The sequence below is a fragment of the Neovison vison genome, chromosome 5 (genome assembly GCF_020171115.1).
Source record: "Neovison vison isolate M4711 chromosome 5, ASM_NN_V1, whole genome shotgun sequence".
Lineage (NCBI taxonomy): Eukaryota > Metazoa > Chordata > Mammalia > Carnivora > Mustelidae > Neogale > Neogale vison.
This window is the reverse complement of record NC_058095.1, coordinates 15,795,895-15,821,123: the sequence shown is the minus strand read 5'-3', so window position 1 is coordinate 15,821,123 and position 25,229 is coordinate 15,795,895. Positions and strand designations below refer to the sequence as shown.

General features: G+C 42.6%; 1 protein-coding gene across 5 annotated transcripts in view; it reads left to right on the top strand.

Annotated features, from left to right (window-relative positions):
• The window catches only part of TLK2 (tousled like kinase 2), a 118,332-nt gene that overhangs the window by 87,391 nt on the left and 5,712 nt on the right, over window positions 1-25,229 (top strand). For all 5 annotated transcript variants that reach the window (XM_044247681.1, XM_044247683.1, XM_044247680.1 and 2 more), the window contains 7 exons: window positions 673-739; window positions 3,079-3,176; window positions 4,978-5,059; window positions 9,963-10,054; window positions 15,524-15,613; window positions 19,176-19,345; window positions 20,585-20,723. In XM_044247681.1, the coding sequence (XP_044103616.1) occupies window positions 673-739; window positions 3,079-3,176; window positions 4,978-5,059; window positions 9,963-10,054; window positions 15,524-15,613; window positions 19,176-19,345; window positions 20,585-20,723 (738 nt within the window). The remainder of the gene's footprint in view (window positions 1-672; window positions 740-3,078; window positions 3,177-4,977; window positions 5,060-9,962; window positions 10,055-15,523; window positions 15,614-19,175; window positions 19,346-20,584; window positions 20,724-25,229) is intronic.

Here is a 25,229-nt window from a genome sequence, read left to right as displayed (position 1 = left end):
ATGGAACACAGAATTAGTGCTCGCCCATCAGGTCAGCCCTTAGGGAATTGTGTTTAAATAGCTTTTCACCATCGATGGAGTATTTTACCTTCTCATTTAATAGGCACAGCAGCTTTGTTAGATAGGGATCATTGTTTGCTGCATTTTTAAAAACTAAGACTTAAGATAAAGTTGATTGTCCAGGGTCACATGGCCAGTGGCCTGAGTGGTACTTTGGACCCTAGACCTGGGACTCCAAATCCTGGAATCTTCCACTATGTCATTCTTCTTAATATTACAGTAGCAACATCTAAGAGTTACCAGAAATAATCAAATCCATTAGCTTATTATTTTCCCTCAAAAACAAAAACAAAAACAAACCCTAAGCATATAATTTTTGGCAGCCTTTCCCAATGGATTTTCATGAGATTGTATGGACGAAACTCATTTCATAAATAATGTAAAAATATAGCTTATTTATTTATTCTCATTTTTTACAAATTAGTCTTCTGGATTTCTAGTCCTTCATGTCATATCTGATAAATCACAGAAGTTTTCTCCTGTCAAGGGATTGCAAGATAATCTTCTAGTTATTTTAATAGACTGGATATACCTTAAAAGATGCCTTGGTATCTCTAATAGGCACATTATGATTTTAAATAATTAACTGGGATTTCTGCCATTATCTTCCAGGTTAACATTAGCAGAATACCATGAACAAGAAGAAATCTTCAAACTCAGATTAGGTCATCTTAAAAAGGTAAGTGTAATGAGAAAAATATGTCTGGAGAAATAGTTTACATGTGGTATTGGGGCAGATGGTACGGTTTGACATACCTGCAGAAATCTTGTGTAGTTCTGCTCACTGTCACATCTTGTAATTTTTTAAAAGATTTTATTTATTGATTAGTTGTTTTTTTTTTAAGATTTTATTTATTTATTTGACAGAGAGAGGTCACAAGCAGGCAGAGAGGCATGCAGAGAGAGAGGAGGAAGCAGGCTCCCCGCTGAGCAGAGAGCCCGATGTGGGACTTGATCCCAAGACCCTGAGATCATGACCTGAGCCAAAGGCAGCGGCTCAACCCACTGAGCCACCCAGGCGCCCTATTGATTAGTTTTAATGAGAGAGAGAGAGAGAGAACCTCAAGCAGACTCCCTGCTGAACATAGAACCAGACTCAGGGCTCAATCTCGGGATCTTGGGACCATGACCTAAGCCAAAATCAAGAGGCGGAAGCTCAATAGGCTAAGCCCCTCTTGTATTTCTTTTTCTTTTCTTTCTTTCTTTCTTGTTTGCTTTCTTTCTTTCTTTTTTTAAAGATTTTTATTTTTTTATTTGACAGAGAGCAAGAGATCACAAGTAGGCAGAACAGCTTGCAGAGAGAGAGGGGGAAGCAGGCTCCCCGCTGAGCAGAGAGTCTGATGTGGGGCTCGATCCCAGGACCCTGAGATGATGATGAACCAAAGACAGAGGCTGAACCCACTGAGCCACCCAGGCACCCCTCCCCTCTTGTATTTCTAATGATGGAATGTCTTTCAGTTTTTAGTCAACCCCAGCCACCCAATGGGAGCACTTTTTCTGCCAATGATGTACCAATAGATAATTCTGGATATGTCATAAAACTTCATAAGTAGGGGTGCCTGAGTGACTCATTGGGTTAAGCCTCTGCCTTCGGCACAGATCATGATCTCAGGGTCCTGAGATCAAGTCCCATATTGGGCTCGCTGCTCCGCAGAGAGCATGCTTCCCCCTCTCTCTCTCTGCTTGCCTCTCTGCCTACTTGTGATTTCTCTGTCAAATAAATAAATAAATAAAATCTTTAAAAAAAAAAAAACAGGGCGCCTGGGTGGCTCAGTGGGTTAAACCTCTGCCTTCGGCTCAGGTCATGATCTCAGGGTCCTGGGATTAAGTCCCAGATCGGGTTCTGTTTGGCAGGGAGCCTGCTTCCTCCTCTCTGCCCGCCTCTCTGCCTACTTGTGATATCTCTCTCTCTCTTTCTCTCTCTCTCTCTCTGTTAAATAAATAAATAAATTCTTAAAAAAAAAAGAAACAACTTAATAAGTAGTTCTCCTTATGGTAAAAGTTAAATGCATAATACAAGTGGTTCAGATTTGATACGAAAACTCTTAGGATACTTTATATTTTTATTTTAAAAATAATTTAGTTGAGAGAAAGAGTTCATGTGCGCATAGATGAGAGAGAGAGAGCACGCGCACATACATGTGGTGGGGGAGGGGAAAGGAGAGGGAGAAGCAGGATCCCCACTGAGTACGGAACCTGATGAGGGACTCGATCCCAGGACCCTGGGATCATGTCCTGAGCTGAAGGCAGCCACTTAACCACCTGAGCCACCCAGGTACCCAGAAACTCCCAGGATATTTTAAATCACATGGTAGCTCTTATCTCTTGCCTAAACTGGCTAAGAAGAGAAGGCCTTGTACAAGCTATATTGTACCACAATGGCACCCACATAAAAATTGTTATTGACAGTGTTCATAGAAGCATCTTGGCTATAGATTGGGCATCTCCTGTTTAAGAACCCATACACTTTTGGTAGATGCTGCTAACAGTGATGATGGTCAATAAGCATTTAATAAACTGCTGTTGGAAAAAAATAAATAAATAAACTGCTGTTGGTGTGTGTTTGCTTTTCCTACTAGGTTCTCAGAGATTATTAAATCAGTGGAACTTAAGGCATCAAGCATGATCCATACTTACAAAGCAGAACCAGATAGAGAATCTGATTTTTGTTTAAAAAAAAAATTAAGTGCCTATATATAAATACAGAGAACATTTCTGGACATTTACACAAGACTTAAAACAGCAGTTACATCTAAGGAATGGGCGTGATGGAGAGGAGGGATCAGGGGAGCAGAAGGCTTTATTTCTTACTTGTACTCCTTTATATGGTTTGAATTTTATCATTTGCTGTGGGCTTGTTTTTTATGATTAAATTTCTAGTTCTTAAAAAAATCTTTTTCGGTTCAAAACATTTTCCTTTCGTTTTTCAAAAGAGAAATGTCTGCTATTTTTTGAAATGAGATTCTGAAAATGTAGTGTGTCCTGTGTTCTGAGCTGTTTCTTTCCTTTTCACTTTAGGAAGAAGCAGAGATCCAGGCAGAGCTGGAAAGGCTAGAAAGGGTTAGAAATCTACATATCAGGGAACTAAAAAGGATACATAATGAAGATAATTCACAGTAAGCAACTTGGGGGTATGTTGGGTTAGAGACTGTGTAACACTTTCTGACAGGAATGGTCAAGAATGGTGTTTCTGTTTACTATAAATTGGGTGAATGATTCCATGGTGTAATTAGCTCTATTGCAAGATACAATACAGGTTTGTGAACACAACTATGATTTGCTTTAATTTAAATATATGTAAATATATTAGATTTACATGTTACTATCTGTACATGTATTACAGCACTTTTACCCAAGTAGAGGTCACTAAAACAGTACAGCTTCGCATTTATAAGTGGCTGGGATACACTGTGTGTTCAGATTCTTGCAGAGCTTTGCTAAATGGAAGCATGGGTGACGGTGTGGTGTCATGGGATGGTACCAGGTTAAGATGGCACTGGTTTTGTTTGTTTGTTTGTTTTTAAGATTTTACTTACTTATTTGACAGAGAGATACAGCGAGAGAGGGAACACAAACGGGGAGTGGGAAAGGGAGAACAGGCTTCCCGCTGAGCAGGGAGCCTGACGGGGGGCTCGGTCCCAGGAGCCTGGGATCATGATGTGAGCTGAAGGCATTCTTAATACCTGAGCCCTCCAGGCACCCCAAGATGGCACTGGTTTTGGAATGACCTTCAGGGGCCACATTTGGGTGTTGGGATTTTAAACAAGACTCTCTCAAGTTCATCACATTAACCGTAGATGAATGCCCACCTTTGTTTATAAGTCATTTAAAGGATTGTAGCTGAAAAGTAGATTAAAATGGGAAGTAGCTTCGGTCCATAATCTGTTCCTTCCCTTGTTTTTCTGACTCTGAAACATGATTTTTTTGGACATAGCCGTAGCTTGTGTATTTTTGTTTGGCCAGTGTGTGCCGTGGACTTTTCTTTCTGTGAAAGTTCCCGTGACTGAGCTCTCTGTGTGTCAGGCCCGGTGCCACGGGCCCGATGCTGTCAGCTCACCTTGGCAGTAGCGCAGTGCACGTCAGTCAGCCTGACCAGGGCCCTGTAACTGTTCGACTAAACAGCTTCAGAGCTGAGCACCGCACGATCTTGTTCCCTCTTCTCTGCAGGCACGTCAGTGTCTCAAAATGAAAATAATCTCAGGATTAATAGTGGGGCTGTTTAAGATCCCGAATTAGGTAGAAATATTTGTGAAGTATTTTTTGCCACTGTCTCTCCTTTCTTTGTCTTACTGTTAGAAAACAGCACAAGGTGGAATCCTCGATGGGTGGGCGGATGGTGACGGTTCTATCGTGAAACTGTCTTAAAGAGAGAACATGAGTGCATATATAACATGGGACTTCCTTAATAATCAAATCCATTTTTAAGGCCTTGGGAAATATCTTGGAACTTTTTTGTATTAGTTTTGGAATGGTGGGAACAGGTGGCTCTTGAGTACTTTGGAGGAAGTGAGTAGCGCGGTGCGAAAATCCCTGGTCTGGCGGAGTCTGCACCCCCTCACCGTACAGCAAGTGGTTAGCGATGGTAGTTGCACGGCTCCCTTTCGGAAAGGGAGGAAGGTCAGCAACGTTCACAGGTCCACTTGCGGCTATGCTGAGCCTAGCAGTTCTGCCTTACGGCTTTACAGCCAGTGCTGTCCGTGGTCATTAGGCAGTAGCCAGTGCTGTCCGTGGTCATTAGGCAGTCTCCTTGAACCGTATAGCTTCCTATTCACAGCTCGCTGTGTCGGTGTTAGCACCAAGCTATCAGCAGCAGCTGTAATCCTGTGTATAGCGTGTGAGAAATTCTGGGAATTCTGCTAGTATGGAAGGTCGTGGATTCCTTAATCTCAGCATGTTCTGTATTCTCTGTTCCCACAGATTTAAAGATCATCCAACGCTAAATGACAGATACTTGTTGTTACATCTTTTGGGTAGAGGAGGTTTCAGTGAAGTTTACAAGGTAAGTCTCAGGATTGAATTCTTGGTTATTACCAACTTGGAGAACATGAAGAATAGTGGTAATTGTGGGTTGATACTTACTTGTTCGAACTCAGAAACTTTAAGCACCTGTATCTTGAGAAGAACTGCTTCTAGTAAAATTAAGTAACTACGGCAGGATACAGTAGTTTTGCCCTGTTTTCCGGTTTGAAAAATAAAAAGGAAAGAAAAACACTCCTTTCCGGGTAGTGAAATTGTGGTGATTTTTATTCTGGTTCTGTACTTCTGCCTCACGTTTGTTAGAAATAAGTATGTGTTACTTTTATTCTTTTTTTTTTTTGTTTTTTAAGATTTCATTTATTTATATGACAGAGACACAGTGAGAGAGGGAACACAGCGAGGGGAGTGGGAGAGGGAAAGCAGGCTTCCCGCCGAGTAGGGAGCCCAGTGCGGGGCTTGATCCCAGGACCCTGGAATCATGACCTGAGCTGAAGGCAGATGTTTAATTATCTAAGCCACCCAGGTGCCCCTACTTTTATCCTTAAAAATTTTTTTTAACAAAATAGATGTGTTAAAGTTAATTCTTACTTGTAAACTAGCTTTTTGTTTTTTAAAATGTTCTCATCTTCTACGTCCAAGTGTTTAGTAGCTCTGGTATTCAAAGGAGCATCTTGGTTTCAGCCAGGCCAGTGAAGTTCAGACTACCGTGCCTCCAGCTGGTTTGTACTAAGTGAGGAATTCAGCTGGTTTTCAGGATAGCTGCAGATCCAGTAACATGTTCACGAGTCACCACCTCCTTTAGCTTCTAGGTGTTTCTGGCACCAGGCTTTTACGTGCAGAATCCGTTTATTAAATGGTCTTTACCGCATGGCCCTGCGAAGTCCTTCTTCATGCGGTTTGGCCTTCACTGTTGGGCTTTATGTTATGCCCTATGAATTTATATGTGGGAAATCTTTTGGACAAAATAATTAGTTCTCATTTTAGATAAAAACAGTAAAAACTAGTTCTATCTTCCACCTTTTTTTTTTTAAAAGATTGTATTTATTTGAGAGAGAGAGCACAAGCAGGGACAGAGGCATTGGAAGAAGCAGGCTCCCCGCTGTGCAGGGAGCCCGATGCAGGGCTTAATCCCATGCCCCCGGGATCATGACCTGAGCTGAAGGCAGACTCACTGAGCCACCCAGGCGCCCTTACCCCAACTTTTTTTTGTTACAAAAAATAACTATATTTTCCAAAACCGTTAGTGCCTCATGTGGGGGGGGTGTATAGTTTTTTTAAAATTGAAGTCTAGTTGGCACACGATGTTTTATTATTTTTAGGTGTACAATATAATGATTTGATGGTTTTCCTTTTTTTAATGTTAATTTTTTACTGTGGGGATATATAAAAATAAAATACTGTGGGGATATATAAAAAATGTTAATTTTTTACTGTGGGGATATATAAAAAAAAAATTGCCATTTTAGCCCTTTTAAGTATACAGTTCATTTGCATTAAGTATATTCATAATGTGCAAGTACCTTCATTATCCACTTCCAGAACTAGAATATTATTCTTAATGTACTATTGGGCTTGATTTTCTAGTGTATCATGTTTTGTTATCTATTTGTAAGTGGGACTGGCCCATAGTTGTCTTTTATGTATAAGCAGCATTTTCTAGCTTCTGTGCTCTAGTTTTCCAGAATAAGTTGTTCCTATGTATATAACCTCCCCCCCCACCCCCCACCCAGTGCCCTGGAATGCATGACATAGGATTTGTTGGTCCCTTGAAAGTTAGAGCAGACTCAGTCCCATGGGTACATGTCATTGTGCAGGAAAACTTTTTGACCACCTTTTTAGTTCCTTCTGCAAATACTGATTTACGTATATTTTCTCCCCCTTCTCAAATCTCTTTTGATAATTTAATTTTTCTGCAACATCTTCTGTTTCACCTCAAATTTAAAAATATCATCCAGGGCGCCTGGGTGGCTCAGTGGGTTAAGCCGCTGCCTTCGGCTCAGGTCATGATCTCGGGGTCCTGGGATCGAGTCCCACATCGGGCTCTCTGCTCAGCGGGGAGCCTGCTTCCCTCTATCTCCCTCTCTGCCTGCCACTCTGTCTGCTTGTGATCTCTCTCTGTCAAATAAATAAATAAAATCTTTTTTTAAAAAAAATAAATAAATAATAAAAAAAATAAAAAATAAAAATATCATCCATACCTTAATGAAACGTTTATTTTTCCATCCCAACTGATAGGTCAGAGAGGTTAGTCAATGTTTTTTTTCTTCCCTCTAAGAATGAACTTTTTATCTTGTTGACCAAGTCTACTGTTTAATTTGGTTTTTGTTTTTGTTTTTTTTTTTTAAAGATTTTATTTATTTATTTGAGAGAGAGACAGTGAGAGAGAGCATGAGCGAGGAGGTCAGAGAGCGAAGCAGACTCCCCATGGAGCTGGGAGCCCGATGTGGGACTCGATCCCAGGACTCCGGGATCATGACCCGAGCCGAAGGCAGTCGTCCAACCAACTGAGCCACCCAGGCGTCCCTAATTTGGGTTTTTCTTTTCATTAAATTTTACTTTTAGTCTTTCCTTCCTTTTGCTTCCTTTGTTTTTGTTTTCATTCTTGAATCATAGTTTATTTTTTATTTTTGATAATTTTATTCAATTGTTTAAAAAAATTACCATCATTAACCATTTTTTTTTTTAAGATTTATTTTATTTACTTATTTGACAGACAGAGATCAGAAGTTGGCAAGAGGCAGGCAGAGAGAGAGGAGGAAGCAGGCTTCCCACAGAGCAGAGAGCCCGATGCGGGGCTTGATCCCAGGACTCTGGGATCATGACCCGAGCTGAAGGCAGCGGCTTAATCCACTGAGCCACCCAGGCGCCCCATTAACCATTTTTATGAAACAGTTGAGTATTGTTAGGTATGTTTATGTTGTTGTGAAACAGATCTCCAGAACTTTCTCATCTTAGAAAACTGAAACTTAGCCTATTAATCAGTAGTTTGCTCTTGGCCTCCTCCAGTCCCTGCCAGCCACTGTTCTGCTTTCCATTTCTGTGAATTAGACTACTTTCAGATACCTCTATAAGTGAAATCACAGTATTTGTCTTCTTGTGGGTGCCTCAGTTCACTCAGCATAATGTTCTCAGAGTTCATCCATGTTGAAGCATGTGATAGGATTTCCTTCTTTTAAGGGTGAATAATATTCCATTGTATGCACATACTTCCTTTTCTTTATCCATTTATCTGGCAGTGGACATTGGGGTTGCTGCTCCTGCTTGTGTGTCGTAAATGGCGCTGCTTTGAACATGTGTGTGCAGATAGCTCTTGGAGATCTTGCTTTTTAATTCTTCTGGCTGTAAACCCAGAAGTAAGACAACTCCATTTTTTAAAGCATCAAAATTTATTGTTGGTGTTTCTCAGTTGCTCGTCAGTGATTTCTTCATCCTACTTTTCCCCTGGTGTGTTCCTTAAACCTTTTAACATTCCTGAAATTTAGATGGTTCCTCCAGTGTTGTGTACATTCCATATAGTTCTTCTTTTGCTTTTCTCCACTCTCCAGAAGCCCTTCTTAAAATCAGTGGTGGATCACAATGTCTTGGATTCAGAAATATGGTGTGGTAGGTGGAGAGAAAGACACTTGTAGTATCATTAATGCTCTCATTAATTTGGTGCTATTTGATCTGGCTTTTGATGGCTTGAAATCATTCTCTGCTGTGAAACCAAGATGGTGTACAAGCTTGCAGCCGGACTTCAGGGTCTGTAAGAATTTTCATTTCTGTGAAATAAGATAATTCTGTTTGAACTGTATGGTTTTTGTATTTTAAAAACTACTGGTTTAAATTTAGTATAAATTGGAAATTTCTTTTATGAGCAGCTCTCTTGCATTTAGTGCTTTCCTAGAGGTAGCATACATTTTAAAAGATCTGTTGAACAGTAATCATCACTATTCATGGACTCTGCCTCTTACCTTCATCTGTTCCTACAGTTGCGGAAACTGGCAGATGGTGGTAATAGTGTTGGAACTGAAGTATTAAGTTTCTCATCTGAACTTTAAAAACTAAGAAAAACTTCATTTCAAAGGAATTCCTCAGTAAATTCTTCTGTATAATAGAAATTTCCTATTACATTAAAATACTACTCACTTTATCAAATGGTGATTTACACCCAGCATTCTCAAAAACCGACCTGCTTCCCTTCTTCCCTCTATGATACAGAACTACCTGCTGGTGGAGGACTTGCCAGCAGTGGCGGTCTTTGGGGAAAGTCTGTCCCTTTCTTAGGACATTGCCAGAGGAGTTACCTGGTGTGACGAACTTCAGACATTGTTGGGATCAAAAACTGCTTTTTATTTACCCATCGTATATGGGTAGGGCTGTTTTTTGTTTCTGTCCCTGTGTGTGTTTTAATAAACACAGTATAACAAATTATGAGGTTATTTTTCTAAACAAGCACAGTGAAAAGGTGTATCTGGAGGGGTTATTTCTCACGGAACAGGTAGGGTGTGTTCCCAGCACTTCAGAATTGGCAGACCTTGCTAGGGAAGCATGCCAAGTCCCAGTGTCAGCAGAGGGGTGAGGTACAGCCCCGGGGAGCAGGTCCCAGAGAGGGCAGATGGATGATGTCCACCGAGAAGACTGTTTGGAAGGGACTGGTAAGGCACGGGCTGGCTTGCTTTGTGGTGTGTGCTCGGTGGTTTTCTAAGCCCCTTGGTGCCAGTGTGTCTGGAGACTTCTGAATTATCTGATCACAAGTTTTCAGAAGATGGTTGTAACTCTGAAACAAGTACGCGATAATGTTGTCATCCACGGCTGTTTGTATTTAATAATGCATTTTGGGTTTTGAGTACATCCATGTGTTAAATAGAAGCCTCAAATCCGTTACTTGCCTGTAATTCTTGTTAGCTTTTATCCAGAATATAACGTATTCCTTTTCTTTGTAGGCATTTGATCTAACAGAACAAAGATATGTAGCTGTGAAAATTCACCAGTTAAATAAAAACTGGAGAGATGAGAAAAAGGAGAATTACCACAAGTAAGTGACGCCAGAGTATCTGATTTGTCAGAATTCAGTAGTATGGCGGCTGCAGTGTGAGCCCCGTGTAAACAGCGGTGTGTGCATTGCTGGGATGGTGTCCTTAGGAGAGTGAGCAACTGTTCCATCTCACTGATGAGCAAACTGAAACTTAACGGAATGCAAGTAATAGTTAAGAAAAGACTGAGCTGGTATTTAAATCTAGACTTCCCTCAATCCAAAACCCATGCTCTTCAACCTCCCTTTCCATTGTGTGTCTAACATTAGCTACAATAAACAAGCAAAGCCTCAGAAACCATCTTGCTTGTTTGTAGAGAACAGATGATAATGCTTTGGGGATCCTGGGGAGCTTTGGGTGGGACTTTTTCTGGCTATTTCAATCATTTGATTATGGAGAAGACAGTGGGGGGCACCTGGGGTGCTTCAGCGGTACTTATTTGACTCCTTCAGCTCCTCGGTGCTGCGCTCGCCTCCCCGTCAGCTTCCCCTCTCAGAATGCTCCGTGTTCAGCATCTTGCTTACTATACTTGCCTGGCTTCTGAAGGCCACTCGTGGCTGTCTGCCGCCATATTTAGGGAGGGGCCGGGGAGAGTGACTGCTTTAGAAGGATGATTCTTACATGTACAGGTGTGAATTTCTTTGATCCACTACTGTCAGGTTTTGCTTGTTTCCCCTGACCCCGAGCTTCAGAACATAGGAATTCATGGCTTGTTTCGTTTGGAGGCTAAGCATACCTAATTTGCTTTTAGGATCCCTCCCTGGGCTTAGTATTGTTTCCTTGTTGTATGTACAAGCACTGAGTTAGACGTGCCCTAACCCTGAAGGGAGAAGACAGGCCCCCCCCCCTTTTTTAGAATTGTATTTATTTGGGGTGCCTGTGTGTCTCAGTCGTTAAGAGACTGCCTTTGGCTCAGGTTATGATCCCAGAGTCCTGGGATCGAGTCCCACATAGGGCTCCCTGCTTGGCAGGAAGCCTGCTTCTCCCTCTCCAGCTTCCCCTGCTTATGTTCCCTCTCTCTCTGTATCAAATAAGTAAATAAAATATATTTTTTTAAAAAAAACTATTTGGCAGAGAGAGAGAGCGTGGACAAGCAGGGGGAGTGGCAGGCAGAGAGAGGAAGCAGACTCCCCGCTGAGCAGGGAGTCCGATGCCAGGCTTCCATCTCAGGACCTTGGGATGGTGACCTGAGCCAAAGGTAGATGCTTTGCCAACTAAGCCACCCAGGCACCCAAGACAGCCCTCTAAGATAAAAACAACCCACCTCCTTTCTATAAAAGCAGTTTTGGGGGGTTTTTTCTTTCCTTTTTTTTTTTTTAAGATTTTATTTATTTGACAGTGATCACAAGTAGGCAGAGAGGCAGACGGAGAGAGAGGAGGAAGCAGACTCTGCAGAGCAGAGACCCCGACGTGGGGCTCGATCCCAGGACCCTGGGATCATGACCGGAGCCGAAGGCAGAGGCTTGAGCCACCCAGGCACCCCTGGGTTTTTTTTTTTTCTTACAAATAGTCCTTTGGAGGGAAAAATAGCAGGGGTGTTTGACCACTTTGAAGTAGCCTTTTAATTGGCTGCTAAAGCAACTCTTACTACGTCCCTGTTACTTACCAGGGGTGCAGGAGCGCTTCCTCCCCCATGCAGATGCGCAGTGGCGCTCAGCACTGGAGAAGGGAGGCTTCTGTGACATTAAGGGAAATAGGGCTTAGCAGAGGTACAGGAAAAGGGATGGAGTGTGGTTTATGCACGTGCGTCCTGCGTGACAGGCAGCTGCGGTCCAGATGCGTCTGAGGAGCAGTTGCATTATTAGAAGCGCATTCCAGTCACTTGGCGTGCGGGGACGGACGGCATGCCACAGTGAACGCTGGGAGCACTTCAGAGAAGGCCACGTGTTGTTGTGACCAGTTATAAAGGAGAAATGTCCCCGTCATACTGAGATTCTCAGGAGTGCATAAGGGTGTTGGAACTCTACCTGCTTCTCAGTAGAAATGCTCTTCAGCTCTGCCTGGAGCCCCTTCTCTGTCCTGTGTGTGCACTGAGCCCTTGACTTCATGAGGGGCCAGCTGTGATCAACCTTGAGAAAATGGTTCATGGGCTGGGATTGACCCATACTTTGCCTGGGCTCAGCGTGCAGGTTTTCGGCTGGCCCGAGAAGGAACTTGGGTGAGGAACAGGGCACTAACTGTAGGGGCTGCTGCCTGCCTTTGGCTTCTCTGGCAGCGAGGGCTTGAAGCCGGGACCTTGTGCCTCCGCAGTGCATTTGGCAAGCTGCTCCAGGGGCTGCCGGCTAGGGATCGGGGCTCTGTCTCCCATTCCTCTGCCGGGCGGAATCATAGAACAAGAGGAGGGGGTTGGTCTCATTTTTCTGATCTCTTGACTGCTCTAGCTCCAGGCTCGTTTCCTCACCAGAGATGGGAATTGTGGCACCCAGGCAACTTCTGGGGAGCCGTCTCTGTAGGGGCCATTTCTGAGCCGACAAACACATGAGGGACGGGCGTGCGGGGTTCTGGTGACACTGGCGCCTGGGGAGAGATTCCTAAGTACCTCCGCCTTGCTGCGGAAGAGTTTGCTGGACATGAAATCATACTGGTGAATAGAGGCTGCATAGATAAGGGAATTAGCAAAATGTCATTAACTCCTTTGAACTTAAAGAAGGCTTCTATCAAGCATGGAACATTTTAGAGAGTGCTTTAAAAATTCAGTATTAAACTAAAAGGTGTACACTTTGGTGGTGTGATAACATTGTAACATACGAAAATGCTGCTGTTCTTCTGCACAGTAATGCCTTTGATTGCTGTGTTATTGTGGGAGTGACTTCCAGTCCCATCTGGAATCAAGATGTTTATTTGGGTAAAAAAAGAAGGAAGAACTCTGAAAGATTGTTTTGCTTAATTTGGGGTTCTTTCCTGAACCTCCTTTCCTCTCCTTCCCCCACAAACAAACAGCAAACTGATTGTTTTACTTTTGCATTATTAAAGCATTAGTATTACAAGATTTACCTCCCCCAAATAACATATTAAGAACTCCATAGGAAACATTTCTTAGAAAGCTATCCACAGAAATAATTATATCTGAAATAGTTTATTTTTATGTATGATAGTCTTACAATTTTTAGGGTAAAATCATTTTGGAAGTCAAAATATATATCCACTTACAAGAGAGTAAAAAACTAACATGTTATTGGATATGTTTCCTCCAGTTTCTAAGTAAAGTTTCTGTATTTGTATTGCATTAACCCCTCGGGTGCTAAATTCAAAGTTGAACATGTGAAGGACATGGCAGGAGCCACTGGCTTACCCGATGAGGCCGGAGAAGCAGGCTTAGAGCCTGACATAGTGACCAGAGATAATGCCTGGTTGACGAGGACTTTGAATGACCCTCCCTTTGGTTCTTAATTTTTATATCCTTTAGTTTCCTCTGTTTTCTGTACCTTGACAGAGAAATTGGTCTCTGCTCTGAAATATACAACAAAATCAAGACGTTTAAACAGAATGGCAAAGAACTATACACTTTTAGCATGCTAGCGTGAGAAATAACTGAAATGGTTATCTGGTTGGTCCCTAGCTTTCTAAACTTGGCTTTTGTGAGCAGCATTACCTTAATTTTACTGAATGTGAAATATCACATAGAATGTTGATATTTGAAAAGGACAGGTGTGACGCTGCTTAGGTGGGGTGGGGGGTGAGGGTCACAGCTGCGTTTGCGCAGTGCATGCATGGGGGCTTGGGAGGAGGCCTGGATCTCCAGGAAGCAGCCTTTGAAACCTCCAGTCGTGTGTAGCCCAGAGAAGCGACATCACAGAGCTTGGACTCGAGGCCAGATTTCCAGGTCCCAGCACAGTGGGTGTCCTAACAACTGCTCTGCCTAAATGCTGGCAAGTCTTTTCTTTTCAGAAAGACATAAAGATGATGAAGTATCAGAAGAAGGAGGGGAAAAAAAAAAAAAAGGCCAAAAGTGGCAGCTTGAAAAATAAGCTTAAGTCAAATACAGTTTCCATCTGGGAAAAACCTGTTTATTACTTTTAGATTCCTTTTCCTCTCTCCTCCTTGCCCTGATTATTTCCTCAGCTTTTCTTTAGATGAGTACTTTTTATATATCTTTGTCATATTGTAATACATGTTTCAGAAAACATCAACTTAGTTTTATTTTACCATACTCTGCAAAGTCTCTCTTTTCTGAGTCTTGCCTTATAAGAAAATGCCCCAAATTAAATGGTGCTAGCTTACTTAAAATTTAAAAATTTTCTGTCACTCTTTGTATATAAGAATGAAATACTTTAAAAATTATTGGTAGTTACACTGAATAAACTTATTCTGTAATTCTTTTAAAATTAAATGAATATGTGAGATTATATGGTTTGTTTTTGTTCCTAATCTTACTAAATGATTTTAAATGGGAAAAGCACTAAAAAAAAGTTAATATGTTTATGTAAGCTCTCATCCCAAGAAAACTGCGGTTCAGTGATGTTCTCTTTTCTTTCTTTCTTTCTTTCTTTTAAAGATTTTATTTATTTGTCAGAGAGAGAGAGGGAGAGAGAGCGAGCACAGGCAGACAGAATGGCAGGCAGAGGCAGAGGGAGAAGCAGGCTCCCTGCTGAGCAAAGAGCCCGATGTGGGACTCGATCCCAGGACGCTGGGATCATGACCTGAGCCAAAGGCAGCTGCTTAACCAACTGAGCCACCCAGGCGTCCCTCTTTTTTCCTTTTTTAAAGATTTGTTTATTTGAGGGAGCGTGTGGGTGTGTACTCGCACACACCCAGACAGGCACATGCTGAGGGGGTGGGGCAGAGAGGGAGAGAGAATCCCAAGCAGACTCCTCACTGTGTGTGTGGAGCCCAGTGTGGGGCTGGAACTCACTCTCCTGAGATCATGATCTGAGCTGAAATCAAGAGTTGGACACTTGACAGAATGAGTCACCCAAGCATCCCGGGTTCCAAAATTTTTTATCAGTTTCACATTAGAAGAAGGTAAAGCTGATAGCCCTTTCATATTATAAGGAGAATTTTAAAACAAATACAAAGCACTGCTAATATCGCCTTATATAATCTGTAATCCTTTTACCCAAGGAGTTTAAATGCCAAAATTGATCTCCTTGTTGTATCCCCAGGATATAAACATTTATAGATGTGAATTATCAGCTTTTGAGGGGAAAGAAAAAGCTCTCTTTATAATTTTTAAAGCTTTGGTATTTGGGTATAAATATTAAACAGGTGAGATAGTGATAGGATGAACTTGAAAGGGATAAAAGGTTGGTAAAAGTCTTCAACAAGTATTTGAGCACCTGCTACTTTCTCAGCAGCTTGGTAGACACCAATAGTGAAAATGGGATGAGGAAAGGTACGGGGGCCAGCCAGACCTGAATGCATAGGCAGAAACAAGGAGCAGTGAGAGAACGTGTAGGCGTATTCTTGAAGAGGTCTGAAAGACAGTCCAAAATACAAAAATACAAATTGTTAATTTTCCACTTTGTTTGCAGGCATGCATGTAGGGAATACCGGATTCACAAAGAACTGGATCATCCCAGGATAGTTAAGCTGTATGATTACTTTTCACTGGACACTGACTCGTAAGTGCCGTGCCATTTTAGCTCAGCAGTTGATACTGGTTTCTTGCGGTGTGTTGACTACTCATGGAGTAGAGTTTCCGTCTGGGTCGAGGAAATGCCCTCCAAGGGAACTGGGTGCATTTATTCCTGGACAGATGAACCTGCGTGAATTCACATTTGGGCCAGCAGTACATCTGTTAGCCACAGGATCCGTGCAGTGGTGTGCTGGTAAATGTTTAACAACCAGCTGGGTGGGGAGGGGAGAGGACGCATTCATAGTATTGGACACGCTCTGTGATAATGAATTTCCCAGCCAGTCTAGTTTCACACTGAAAAAAATCCAGTTTTATTGAGATATCATTTGAATACCGCATAGTTCACTCTTTTAAAAGTATACAATCCAAGGCTTGTAGTATAGTCACAGATCTGTGCAGTCATCGCCATAGTCATTTTTAGAACACGTTCACTACCTCAAGAGAGAAACCCCATATTTTTTGCTGTCACTCCCCTAGTTCCCCCTCCCCCGACCTGGCCCCCAGGCCTAAGCAGCCACTAATCATTTTTTTTGTCTCTGTAGATTTCCTATTCTGGACTTTCATGTGAATGACTCATGGTATATAGACTTTTATGACTGGCTTCTTTCATTTAGCAAGACGTGTTTTCAAGGTTCATCCTTACGGTAGCATGTATCAGTACTTCATTCCGTTTTTGACCAAATATATCCCGTTGTATGAATGTACCACCTTTTGTTTGTCCATTCATCCCACCAGTGGCTTAATAACCAGCTCATGAAATGCCTGAAAATTTAACCATCATCTCTGGGTAACTGTCACAAGTTGGTGCTAGCTACCTCTGATGTGTACCAGTGAGTGTGGCCTGTACAGGAGTCTGCCCCAGCAGGAGATTCTGGTGAACAGTGACGGGCCTTTCAAGGAAGGACCCACAGTGTGATTTTATCATACAGCGGGAATGAACGTAGGCATATGTAGGCAAATGAAGGCATAACCCAGTGCTGCACGGGAAGTAGAGCCTCACAGGCGTGTTGGAGGTTGGAGGTGGAAGGGATCTCAGTTCAGCTCTCCACTGAATAGATGGAAATTTGTGGACCAGGGAAGTTAGAGGACTTGCCTGAGTCATTAATACTCTTAGGCATTATTATATAATGTTACCTGATGTAGGTAAGCTCTGTCGCCTTTGGGTTTATCAAGGGGTTTAGAAATACTTGAGCATTTGGGAACGTTTTTTCTGTAGGAGTCTGAACTGAGTGAGGAGAATGTACCTTAGAGTCTGGCCAGCAGGTGTTCCTTTTCGCCTTGCAGGGTGATTCTGGGCGTTTTGGCCTATTCCACACAGCAGCTGTCTCCCAGATTGTGTGCCGAGAACAGTCCCACATTTAGAAATGTTTCCAAAAGGGGAGAGACCTTAACTCCCTTTGGAAATGTGAATGATCCCTTCTTCCCACCTGTTCAGGGTTGTTCCCTTTCCAGAAGGGTGACCCTTGAACCTGGCATAGTCAGTGTGTGGTTAGCATGGATGGAGTTTAGATGAGTATCTAGGTAGAGAACAGGTCTCCACAGGGTGGCCTTACCTTTGTGCTTTGAATAAATTTCCTGAATACTAGATAGACTGTCATTCCCCCCTACCCCACCGCCACTACCCCTCAAAATGTAAGTACAAAAAAAAATCCCAAAAATAAGTATGACTTGGATTATTTGCAGTTTTGTATATGTGCTGCCAAAGCGAGCACAGATTATTTGCAGTTTTGAATCATGTATACACTTTTAACTAATCTGAGGAATTGATTTGGTTGTCTGCTATTTTTAAATTTATTTTGGTCTTCCTATTGTGTGTGCATGGTGAATTTTCACCATCATTTTATAAAATCTTCTGAGAGTTATTTGGGTGTTAAAGTGAGATTTTATTTTAAGCTTGCACTTGGGTATAAGACATAGACCAAGCATGAGAGTCTATGTCTCAGATCAGAGAGTCTATAAATTTTATATATTTATCCTTAAATAGTGTGCTAACTTGCTGTAGTGTGTTTCATAAGAAACATAAGCTGGTCAGTTCAGGATCTCATAGGACCATGTTTGTCCACCTTCCATTGCGGAGCTTTTTGAAGGCCTCAAATGGCCTGGGGGTCGTAGTGCTAGTCCCGAGTGTGTTTGCTCTCGGCTCTGCTCCTCACCCTTCCCCTGCTCTGCATCTTAGCTGAGTTGACCCTTGTAGGCTTTTTTCCCCAGGCTCCTGTGTCAGTTGTTGTTCATCTGGTTTTAGCCACTGCAGAGACAGAGTTGGGGGCGGGTAGAGAGAGAGAGAGAGACACAAACACACACACACACACACACACACACACCACCCCACCCCACCCCACCCACCCCCGCTGTGATTCCAGTCTCTCTTGGTGACGCTCAGTTCTGGTTGCACCATCTCCGCCGTCTGGCCTTCTGGCCTTAGGGTGCTGATGGCTTCCTGTCTAGATGATCTCTGGGGGCCTCACTGGCCAGTGTACCCTCTCAGCTCTTCCATCATCCATGTGATGGGTGCCCTGCATTAAAACCTCTCTGTTTTATTTCCTGACTAGAGCCTGAGTGTTAACACCCACATTGTCATAGCTTAGGATAATTTAAAAGGTCTTCATCTCTCAGGTTTACTCAAACGATTCAAGAAGCCTTACTCTGGTTTCTAACAGCCTTGGAAGATAGACACGTGACCCTTAGTGATACAAATGGTATATAGTTTTAGATTTGAGTCTGTATGATGCATTGATATTAAGTGGAGGAAAAAACTCGTGCTATGTAATGACACATTTGTTAGAATCACAGATACCGTGCTTTTAAAAGATTTTATTTATTTGACAGAGAGAGTGCACAAGCAGGGGGAGCAGCAGGCAGAGGGAAGGGGGGGAAGCAGGCTCCCGGCTGAGCAGAGGGAAGCAGGCTCCCTGCAGGGGGGAAACAGATGTGGGGCTCGATCCTACGACCCTGGGATCATGACCTGAGCTGAAGGCAGATGCTTAACTGACTGAGCCACCCGGGCACCCTGATACTGTGCTTTTAAAAGTTCTGTTATACCTTGTGTTTAGCAAGGAGACGTTATAGTACAGTATTGTGCCAGACTGACATACTACATGACACGGAACCAATTCGTGGGACCTGGGCAAACCATTTCCTACTGTCAGCACTCAGGTCATATGAAATGTTTGCTTTGAGACTTGTGTACCTGATCACAGTCTGCTCACTTAGAACCGGAGCGCGGCAGGGACATGTGCAGGAGAGCCTTACCTAGCTGCTGTACATTTCAGTTCTTGTCAGTCTTCATATAGTCTGGATGTAAGAAGAGGAATGTCCAGGGTGAACTGAGGCACAGCAGATTGCCATATGGAGGCCGGGAAGGCTGTCCACCAGGGCTCTCCTTCCTGTCAGCCACTCAGTAGCTCCTACCGAATAAAGAACAGAACAGTACTTTAAGGAATGAAGAACAGAGCAAGTAGCTAATTACCTGGTTTCCGCTGGGGCTGGCAGAAGAAGTCTTAATCTGCTTGTTCTTTCCCACCATCAAATGTCGGTTTATTTGTCTTTAGGTTTTGTACAGTATTAGAGTACTGTGAGGGCAATGACCTGGACTTCTACCTGAAACAGCACAAATTAATGTCGGAGAAAGAGGCGCGATCCATTATTATGCAGATTGTGAATGCTTTAAAGTACTTAAATGAAATAAAACCTCCCATCATACACTATGACCTCAAACCAGGTATGTCTGACTTTTAGGCGACTGTATTGATGGTTTTTCTCTGGTCTTCGAAGTGACTTGAAATTTTACAAAGTCAGAGACTGTGAGGGAGGCTGGAAGCCTCGTCGCGTCTGGCCCTGCCCGGGCAGGTATGGGACCAGAGTCCTGGCCCGGCAGTGCTGGGCTGGAGAGGGGGAGTGGGACTAAGTACTCAGGAGAAACAATGCCCTTGTCTTTAGGGCCAGGGCATTTCATGATGTCAGCCCGATTAAGAAAGAACTGCTCTGGCAAGCTCAGCTTTGTTTTTTCCCATTACTCACACTATGTAGCCGTTCCTCTCCTCCAAGTCTCTTTGGTAAGTGCCCCCAAATGAACGAGTTATTTTGCAAGTCCGTCTCCCATTTCATTAAATCCCAGCAGTTTTTCGTCTTTTTGTATGGTTACTATGTAAACTTCAGTAAACCTCAGTGAACAGGAGAGGCCAGTTACTTACCCCTGTTTTTTTTGTTGTTGTCCTCCTGAGCTGTTTTTCAGAGTCTGCGTATGTTCTCTGTAGGCAGCTGGCACCACCCGTGTTTGGAAGATGGTTCCCATTCACTGCCTGGTGGGCACAGTTGTTAACGTGCTTTCCTCCCCTGGTAGTTACATATTAAACCTCACTGTTCAATATTCTTCAATGTTCTAATACAGTTCAAATGACTAAAAAATTCGCTACAACAAAGTGATTTTTAAAATGATGGCCATTGTGTGATTGGGTTTTCCATCACTGAATCCAATATGTTTTCCCGGCGTAGAAGCTGTAGGTGGCACTGTGGTCCTAGCTTTGATTCCCTTGTATATTTTTGTGTTTTTTATTTTGGGGCTTTTTTTTTTTTTTTTTTTTTTTTTGGTCCCGAAACGACTGACGACTGTTCTAAAACAGGGTGGTTTAGAGATCGTTACTGAAAAGTTCATATGAAACTTTCCCACCATTTTTGACCAACTGTCCAAGTGATATTTTACTTTGGCGAGTTACTGTTTTTTCCCCCACTGCTCATAGTGGTGGTTTTGGCACATCTAGCAGGTGATTCTTGGAAAATGGAAGTTTGCAGCCAGATGCTGAGGACTCTCCTCCAGCATCCAGAGTCCAGATCATTTTATTCCAGGAATTTAGATGTTGCTAAAGAGTTTGACTTCCGTTGTCCCCTTCTTGTCTGTTATTACCTTGAACTTGTCTCTTCATTAGTCTCTTTTTATTCATGAAAGTTTTCATCTTTTTAGGTAATATTCTTTTAGTAAATGGTACAGCATGTGGAGAGATAAAAATCACAGATTTTGGTCTTTCCAAGATCATGGATGATGATAGCTACAATTCCGTGGACGGCATGGAGCTAACGTCACAGGGTGCTGGTACTTACTGGTAGGTATCTGGGAAATCTGCCAGGTTGGCTGGTGGAGATAAGCCTGTCCTATTCTGAAATACTGGTAATTGATGATTAATATCTATGTCCATCCTTAGGCAAAAATGCTGTAAACCAAAGTAGACTTTCCTTCTCAGATATTACTGTCTTTCCAGCAGTTTGACTCTTTGTATTTAGTTCATTTTTCTTTCCTTTTTGGAAACCATTGAGAGAGGTTATGTGTAGCCAGGTGTTGGAGTTGTGTGTTTCTTCCTAGGGCTTGCCCCATGGAGTAGGAAGCGAATGAGATTGCTTATATGTATTTAAAGAATGGCCCCAAATTATTTTCAGTACGAGTGAAGCGTGCGTGTGCTCCGTCTCTCTTTTTTTCCGAGAGAGGGAGAGAGAAGGTGAGGGGAGAGAGGGAGAGAGAGAAAGAGAATCTATGCAGAGCCTGTGAGAGCCTGAAACGGGGCTCAGTACCACAACCCTGAGATCACGGCCTGAACTGAAATCAAGAGTTGGACACTTAACCGACTGAGCCACCCAGGCGCCCCATTGCAGGTCTCTTCTTACGCATTAACAGGCTGAGGGATTCTTCTCTGGAGTTGCCTGAGGATGGTAGACTGCCAAGAACTAAGGAGTTGTGAAAGATCAGTATGTAAAGGAACCGCAGGATCCCTTGAAATCTGAACAGGAAAAAAGTGCAGCTTGCCAAGCAATATATCCATCTCCTCACCCATGCTCTAAAAGGTTTGGGGCCACATATCTTCCATCTGTTGACGCTCATCTCCCTGGAGCCACCCTGGAGCCACCCCAGCTAGCTCTGTGACCTCCCCTACCTCTGCCTGGTATTCCTTCGGACAGTGAGAACCATAAAAGATACCTGCAGCCCAGGCATTTAACTGTGTATTGTAAAGCCGTGGCCACAGAGCTTCGTTTTCTCTTCTGAGGTGGTAACAGAGCTCCATGTCGGGTGTGTGATTCCAGCGTGGAGAAAGCCTCCAGCAGCACCACGGGAGGGGTTCCATATACTGTTAAACCCCACGGTCTCTTGCTCAGATCTCTTATGTTTGCGACCGGAGGGCCCTGGGCTTAGCAGAATAGTGACTGCCTGGGAATGAGGGTATGGAACGGAAGCAGAGAAGGGGAGTTGGTTCACCCCGCAAGATGGGCTCTGTCCTCATCAGTCTGATCATGTGTAAGTGACGTATGTCAGAGAAACCATCAGATCCTGAGAAAAACATCATGTGCACAAAATTTCTATTTTCATTGCTCCTTATTTTTTATGGAGATGGTACCTATAGTGAAAATCAGTACCTAACTTAAAACTTGGAAACTCTAGTTTTAAAATAGAAGCTACATTTACAGTGTTTATTTACTATGGTGGTTATTGTGGGTTGGTGTTCCTGTCCGTAAATGACACAAAAATATCTCTTATTGGGGGTTCTGGAAACAAGTCTATACCTCTGCTATATAAATTCACTAGAACTTAGATTTTGGCTTTTTGTTTTGTAGCTTGTTCGTTTTAAAAAGTGAAGCCTTTTAAACGCTTAAATTAGTTTTCTCAGGGCGCCTCGGTGGCTCAGTGGGTTAAGCCGCTGCTTTCGGCTCAGGTCATGATCTCAGGGTCCTGGGATCAAGTCCCACATCCGGCTCTCTGCTCAGCAGGGAGCCTGCTTCCCTTCCTCTCTCTGCCTGCCTCTCTGTCTACTTGTGATCTCTCGTGGTCAAATAAATAAATAAATCAATCTTTTTTTTTTTTTTTTTTTTAGTTTTCTCATTGGTACCTATTGCTATATTGGCTAAGCTATTAAAAATTTAGTGGAGGGGACGCCTAGGTAATTCAGTGGGTTAAAGCCTCTGCCTTCAGCTCAAGTCATGGTCCCGTGGTCCTGGGATCAAGCCCTTCATCGGGCTCTCTGCTTGGCAGGGAGCCTGCCTCCCCCACCTCTCTCTGCCTGCCCCTCTGCCTACTTGTGATCTCTGTCAAGTAAATAAATAAAATCTTTAAAAAAAAAAAAACCTGTTAGAAAGCTCCATATGGAAACTTCTTGACATGGTATATAAAAGATCACCGTTTGGTCCCTTCCAAACTAATATAAAGTATATTGGGGGGCGCCTGGGTGGCTCAGTGGGTTAAAGCCTCTGCCTTCGGCTCAGGTCGTGATCCCAGGGTCCTGGGATTGAGCCCTGCATCGGGCTCTCTGCTCAGCAGGGAGCTGCTTCCTCCTCTCTCTGCCTGCCTCTCTGCCTACTTGTGATCTTTGTCAAATAAATAAATAAAATCTTTAAAAAAAAATTTAGTGGTTGACCTGTACTACTGAAACAAATAATACGTTATATGTTAATTTTAAAAAATGTAAAAAATAAAAAAAATTAGTGGTTGAAATTTAAACAAAAATTATGTTTGGGAATTTGCTTCAAAGTAATGTTTGTGGGGGGAGGGGTATACAAACAAAGATTGGCCCCGTGTTGATATTTATTGAAACTGGGTGATGGTTACTTGGGGATTCATTTTACTGTTCTTTCTACTTTGGATTATATTTGAAGATTGGTTTCATAGGAAAAGGTGAGGTGAAGAGGGAGGCTACTGAGAAAATTTAATTCTGTGGGTTCCTGTGAAGGTTTACAAAGTCTACATGTTGATACAAGCATTGTCTTAATCACCTTCCTCATATGTTATCCTGTTGTGACGTCCGCAGAGATATAAACAGGACAGGAAGACATAACAAATTCTAGGTTGGTTGTTGTATTTGGTAGAGTTCTTCTCCATTGAATCCTGCTTTTATTTTAAGATTTTTTTTTTTTCAAGATTTTATTTATTTATTTGTCAGAGAAAGAGGGTGAGTACGCAGAAGCAGGCAGAGTGGCAGGCAGAGGCAGAGAGAGAAGCAGGCTCCCTGCCAAGCAAGGAGCCCAATGCGGGACTGAATCCCAGGACCCTAGGATCATGACCTGAGCCGAAGGCAGTGGCTTAACCCACTGAGCCATTCAGGCGTCCCTAAGATTTTACTTTTAAGTAATCTTGACACCCAACGTGGGAATCGAATGCATGCCCCTGAGATCAAGGGTCACATGCTCTGTGACACCTGGGTGGCTCATTTGGTTAAGGGGCCTACTTTTGATCTCAGCTGAGGTCTTGATCTCGAGGTTGTTAGTTCAAGCCCCACACCAGGCTCCACACTTAAAAAACAAACAAACAAACAAACAAAAAAGAAGTCGCATGATCCACGACTGAGCCAGTCAGGCCCCCTGAATACTACTAAATAAACGACCAGTAAACTAGACCTTGAGAATCTCCTCCATAACAATTTTATCATGATGGAACATGCAACTTGGTTTTTAAACACGGTTGAGGGCAGTAGAACTGTCCTCTCTCTCCTGAAGTCCTCAATAGGGAATTAGAGTACTTACTATTTTCGGCATTATTTGGGTAAAGAGCTAGTTTATTTCTTCATTTACACATGGGAAAACTGAGACCTAGAAAGTGATTTTCCAGATTTGTACTATCCAATGGCAGTGTCTTTTTTTTTTTTTTTATTTTAAATTAATGTCTTTTGTACTCTGAGTATTTGGTTAAGTTATTACTCGGTATTTGGGCAAGTTCAACAACTTCTGTCCTTCCCTGCCATCTCCATGAGAGATTAAATAACATTAAAATGTATATTAAAATGATCATTTTGTAATTAAGTTTTGTTTGTTATTTACCAAGATCATCTTTAAGTTATGTATGTTGAAGAATCAAGAACCATGAAAAGTCAGGTTCATGGAGGTTTGAGTGGCATTTGGGAGAGCTGGTTTTTTTATTCTTTTTCCAGCATTTTTTATTTCTTGGCTTAACCTCTTCCTAAGTCAGTATGTGTTTTGGCTAATAGTTTTCATTGTGAAACAATAATATAGGTCAGTGGTCTTAATCATCCCAAAATGTCTGTTACAAGTAATAAATAAGAAACAAGAACATGACACTAAACTTCTTCAAAAAAAAAGAGAAAAGCCCATCATCAAATATTTTCTGCCTCTCAACTCTTGTGGCCCCCTTCAAGTTGTAAGTTCAGATTTTTATACCAGAATCACAGCAGGGTCTAAAATAAAGAATTTTTCACAGAATTGATTTTACCAGCATGAGATCTGCAGAAATTGATCTGTTATCTTCAGAATGCTGCCTTCCAGCTGCGCCGTGGCTAATACCCCAGGCAGTGAGTGGAAGCATATTTGTTTGGTTTCCTAAATGCCAAGAGGCACTTACCTTCCACACCATACAATTTGGTGTGGTTGGCTGCCCAGCTAGTCTTTTTCAGAGGCCAGGGGTGGGTGGTGAGGGAAGGAATTCAGATGAGAATTGAGTTGTGCTAACTACTAGTTTGTTTGGCTTTTTCTGCCCTACATGTTAGACTTCCAGTAAGCCCCTGATCACCCTTGACGTGGGAAATGTAAAATACCTTTGTAATATCACCATTTATTAGAGGTTGTAGTTATTCCCAGTCCAGATTTTGCAAAGAGCCTACTTTTGGAAGGCAGACAGC